At 49.7% G+C, this 5,558-nt stretch overlaps 1 protein-coding gene across 1 annotated transcript; it reads left to right on the forward strand.

Moving 5' to 3' along the window:
- Positions 1–2,029: 2,029 nt before the first annotated feature.
- LOC104165052 (lysozyme C, milk isozyme-like) lies at positions 2,030–4,819 on the forward strand (the record flags this gene model as incomplete). Its single annotated transcript, XM_009704572.1, is given in 4 exon segments — positions 2,030–2,189; positions 2,268–2,426; positions 3,463–3,541; positions 4,753–4,819. Coding segments are annotated over 4 exon segments (465 nt in total), but the record flags the coding sequence as incomplete, so codon positions are not given.
- Positions 4,820–5,558: the final 739 nt, after the last annotated feature.

Consider the following 5,558-nt stretch of genomic DNA (forward strand, 5'->3'; position numbering starts at 1 on the left):
GCTGAAACTGAAACCCATCTGAGCAGCTTCCCACACAATTAGGGACTCACATGTCAGAACAACCAGGCGGGATTTCTGTGTTTATTACTTTGGCATCATGATTAATATTTAATCCAGAGGAGATATGACAGATATGTTTGAAACCTCATTTTGCTTGTTAAAAAATACTTTGAAACCAAGAAGATGCGCAAATTATGTCATTATGGAGCCCTGTTATTTATTATCTTTAGATAGTTTAAATTAAAGCAAATGCTCCCATAAGGGGGAGATTTCTTCCGCTGCTTCTCTTCTAAGTGTTTTTCTAATTTTCATTGGGTTTATTAGTGTTCATTGCCAAAACCAAAGAGATAGCAGAATGGTAAATCAAGAGTGAGGTAAAAGCTCCACCCTGCTGTGTGGCCGGGCCCTGGTTCAGCCATGCAGTGGTACCAGCCCATGGGTCAGAAGTGGCTTTCATTGACCCAGCTGGAGAAGCCAGCACTCCAGGAGCAAGCACTCTGGGTCCTCATCACAAACCTGAGGAAAACAGGCATGCTCATATTTCTTTTTACTGCCTTGACTGGAAGACCCTCTCTCTAATTGTCTTTACAACATCTAACCCAGTACAAGTGTGTAATTCGTCGCTTGCCTCTGCTCATCGATTGATCTGTGTGATAATTCTTGGTTTGCCACTTATTCATTGGCAAATCCTCATAGACATTAAAAAAAATTTAAAAATTTTGGACACAAATTTACTTGAAATTTGTTCATGGGATCCCACCTCTGCCCAGCTGGAGGTATTGGAAACAGTTCTACAATTATTCTCAGTGAGAAGGTGGTACTTCTCTGTGCAAATATCCTGCAATATGAACTTAAAATATAAAATATAACCCTGTCGGTAGACTCACTTGCAGGATTAGCTTTCAGATGAAACAGAAAATGAACCCCAAAGGGCTGTCCCTGAAAAGCACAGCCACAGCTATGATACTCCCTGGCTGTGCTGGATCCCTGTTCCTGTGGCTTGGGCCAGGCCTCGCAGGGCTTCATCCTCAGCTGACGAGGAGTTCTGGAAGGGCGAGCAGTTGCCAGGGGACACCCCTCTGGGATGCCCACTCTAGGCCTGGCACTGAGCCCCGTTGCTGGAGGTACCAATTTCTCTAGGTATACATAGGGTTTTTTATTAAGCAGCCCTTACTGCCCTTGCCCGCAGAGGATGATCACCCAAGGTGGCACCGGAGGTTCTCCTTGCCTCTGCCCCTTGCTGCAAACTTCTCTGCAGGGCTGCAAATGGCTCTGGTTGTACGGGCACCTGGACACAGCCTGTGGGGCTGCGGGACTGCGCTGCACTGCATGGCCAGAAAGCAAATTGCCTGGCAGATTTGGTTAAAGAGAGCGCACAGAGAGGAGAAATGGAAGAAAGGAGGGATAAAAGAGAAACAATGCCAAGGAAAGGATTTCAATTTGTTTGTTAAAGCACAGATGTGAAGTCTTTCCTCGGACAAACTCCCTACACTTGTAGGATGTGACTCACTGTGTGTGCTGGTAATTGTGCAAAAGGCTGATATGCAAACTGGGCCCAAGGGTTAGTGAGTTTGGGTATGGCTTCCCAACAGCAATGAGGTCATTGCACATCACGGCTTCTGCTTAGAGGTTGACCAGCACCAGGGTAAGAGGCAGAGATGTCTGAGCAGCTAAAGTATGTAACTCTTACCTTAGTGGGTCCCATTTGTCAGCCTTCCAGTTCCCACGGGACACCTGACCTTTCACCGCTAATATAAGAAAACTGCAAAATGGCAGTGCCTGAACTCTGTGTTTTCCACGTCTGCACCAATAAAACCTGTTTGTGGTCCGGGCTGTCTGGCACAGTCACTGTGTACGTGCATACCTGCACACATGGATGTGCACACCCCAAAGGCAGGCAGGAACAGCCCAGGGTCACCAGAGCCAGCCATGTCGTGTCACTACCTGCTGGGAAGCTGGCCTTGGATGTCTAGCTGTGCTTTGGTGCCTGCTTATGCCTTGTTTTTACCTTTCGCCCTGGGAAACCCAGTGCACAAGGACAAGCAGCCCTGCAGGAACAGGGTCTCCCCTGCTGCTGCTGGCCTTACTGACTGCAGTCACCAAAACCAAGGTGTTCAGCTGATGTGAGCTGGCTCAGGTGCTGCAGGAAGAGGGGCTGGACGGCCACAGGGGCTACAGCCTTGCCAACTGTGAGTTTCGGTCCCCTGTCTGCCCACAGCCTGAATGGCCTCTGTGGCACAGCCTAAGTGCCTTCTGCCCCTGCCCAGGGCTCTGCATGGCTTTTTACAAGAGCACCTTCAACACAGCAACTCAGAGCATCAAAGCGGATGGCAGTGCTGACTACGGCATCTTCCAGATCAGCAGCCAGCTCTGGTGCACCAATGACCGCAGCCCCTCGAATAACCGCTGCAGGATGGCTTGCAGGGGTACTACAGCACTGCTCCTAAAGAGTCAGCCCCAGGAGCGGAGACAGCAGCCCAAGTCCTCTCGCTCTGCCCAACTTCATCCCCCTGGTCAAAACCCTTTCAGTCTGTGCAGGGTGTTGGTAGCCCTGCTGACTCCTGAGGCTGGGGAATGAGAGGCCGTGGCCATTGCCAGAGGTGCTTCTCCTAGATGCCATAGCATCGCTGCCTGCTAGCCTTCTCCAGGGTTTCACCTTGCACCTCTGGGCCAGCTCCCCTCCTTTGCCCCTTATCCATCCTTTCGTCTCCTGGGATACTAGGGACCCCAGGGCTCTCTGGGTGTTTTGGCTGTGGGTGGAAGATAGGCAGTCCTGATTTGGGTGGGTTGTGATGTGGAGCTGGATGAAATAAATGCATCCCCCCAGTTGTGGAGTGACTACTTAGGAAAGCGATCACACAAGGCTGTATTACTGCCAGGCAGATCCAGGTCTTGGCTCGGTGTCTGCCACCAGTGGGGAACTCCCAGGCAGACATGGGAAGGGTTTTGCTGTGTCTGACAGGCCAACATCCTGCTATATGAGAAAACTCAAGCTCTGGGAGGCTGTGGCTGGTCCTTCCATTCCTATTCAGACAAAAATCTCCTTTTCCCGATAGGCAGAAAAGCTCCCTAATAGCTTTTTTTTTTTCCACAGCAGAGCAAGCAGGAAGGGATTGAAATATCACAAATATAGATGGGGCTGCTTCCCATTTTTCCCCCTCTTTCCATCTCTCTCTCACATGTGATTACAGAGGCAGGCACACCAGCATTTGCTGGGGAAAACATACATTTATGGTTGTTGCCAGTCATGCAGAAGCAGATGAGGGTGCCTGCCTGGGAGTATTCAAGCATGTGCAGTTGGTGGCAGCCCGGCAGTGGGGGTAATGAGCAGCATCCAGCCCTACACTGATGCCTGGGGCTGCTCGAGTGCCTGGTCCTTGCTGCACTCGGCAGGGAAATCTGCTCTAGGGCTGGTGTCCTGCCCTTGAGTGAGCTCACGGGGCTGTGTCTCTCTCCCTGCAGATCTGCTATGGAGTAACGTAACTGATTACATCATCTGCGCCAAAAGACTTGTGAGAAACCTACAAGGAATGAATGCCTGGTAAGGGGCTTCAGGAATGGTTTCTTTGGCAGGACTCGGGTGTTTCTGAAGGGGCACGGCTGCCCTTTGCCCAACTGTCACACAAAGGCAGCACAGCCGCACCAAAGAGGAGGAACCACAACTTCAAGTCTTTGCAGATGGGTGGGAAAGGATGGGTAAACTTGCAACATTTCAGTCTCAAGGCATCTCAGAGGAAAGACTAGGGAGGAAGGAGGAGAGAAAAAATGTTTCAGAAAAAAATCTCAGGTGAAAAATAAATGGTCAGTAAACAGTCCATCAGCTAGTAGGTTAGCCCTTGAAGATTTCTTTCTGTCTTATGCTTTCAAAGTCCTTCAAAGAGCTCCTTCCCCCACTTTTTGCTGTTTCTTATCTTAGCTGGAAGCACTTAGCGTGGAAGCAATTCTTCCCAGAGCATTAATCACTGAAATATCCTGATGAATCTAGATGACAGTCCTTGCTTGGTGCCGCCCTGAACCATCCCTGGGACCTCAGGCTGTTGCAATGTAGGAAGCCTGTAAAAGCAGAGAAACCAACAGGCTGAGAAAACAGAAGTGGGGGTAGAAGACAATTCCAATGCTCAAATAAATATGTGGTTGTCTGAAGTCCCAAGGCATTTTTGAAAAAATAGTGGCATTAATCACTGAATCCTGAATGCTTTCCAAGTTGAGGGACAAGATTCTGCCTTCACATTCCCCCGCCCCCACCCCACCATTGCAGTTGGACTCATTAGCCGGTTTTGCTTCCTGTGGTGGACTGCTGCGAAGCCTGGCTCACCACAAAAGCAGCAGCATTTCTGAGTAGAGGCGAGGTAAGTCATTTGTGCGGCACACGCAGCGAATGGGCTCAGGGCCCCTGTGGTGAGTACTGCTGTTGCACTGTCCACTGTGTGCTCAACATGCTGTGCTCAGTTGCGATGTCCCAGCGAAGCAGGGACCCTTGCAGTGGAAAGAGGTGGCAGGACCTGCCATTTCAATACATCATTCCTGGCCAGGACTTAAGAGTGAGCTTAGGTGGCATCAAGGGACAATGATGGCTGCACTCCTTAATAAGGGAGGCTCAGCCAGAGTCGGAGGGTCTGCAAGTCCTTCTCCAGGGCTAGTGACGAGAGGTCCCTCATTGGGAAAGACCTTTCAAAAAACAGAGCCTGCTCGTATTGGATATGAACTATACCAGCCTAGTACTTAGTGTCTCTTTGCTTCTTCTGTCCTCAGGGAGGGCTGCGCAATGCACTGCAAGGGATGAGACCTGCCTGAGTGGGTGGAAGGATGTGACCTGTGAGAAAGTCCCCAGCTCAGCTCTGCTCCGCTGTGGCTGACGGGGGCTGCCTTTCCTCTTCTGCAAGGGGAGAGCTTCCCCTCACTGCACAACACTTCTCAGTTAGTATTTGCAAACCCATTGCACGCTACAAGGTATAAAATAATAATATAGCATGGTGGGATTTTTTTTTCAAAACCAAACTTGTCTTTCCATTTTCACATGTGATTCAGGGTCCAGCCCCAAAAGAATTTCCCCAGGGTTTTTTTTGTGCATATTTGAATGCGGCAAAGGGGTGAGGGTCAGGAGCTGGGTAAATAGTAATACCCTTGGACACAGCTGATTTCTCTAGAGTTTTCAAAGAAATTGAAAAGGGGAAGACCTCAAAAAAGGATGGAAATCTGCAAGGTTTCCAACACCTCTTATTTATATATTGGTAATAAAAACATAGCAAAACACAGCCCAGAATCTTATTAGGTAAAATTTATATCCACTCAGCAATGTAAGCTGTCCCTGTGGAAAGTCAAAGCGCTGCACAACCCATTCACGACTGCCAGGGCAAAGGAGGTGAATGAGGTCTCCTGCCCACAGTGCAGCTTGTGCCGTAAGTGGCCGGTCCTGCAGCTAGATTTCTACAGCAGTTCCTAGCTGTGTGCAGAAGGTAGCCCTGTGATGGCAGTGATCCTCTGCCGTGGAAAGGCCACAGTGCAATGGAAGCAGCTGTCTAGTGTGGACTCACAGCTGGGAGGATTTGATGCAGGGA

The sequence above is a fragment of the Cariama cristata genome, unplaced genomic scaffold (genome assembly GCF_000690535.1).
Source record: "Cariama cristata isolate BGI_N322 unplaced genomic scaffold, ASM69053v1 scaffold37347, whole genome shotgun sequence".
NCBI lineage: Eukaryota > Metazoa > Chordata > Aves > Cariamiformes > Cariamidae > Cariama > Cariama cristata.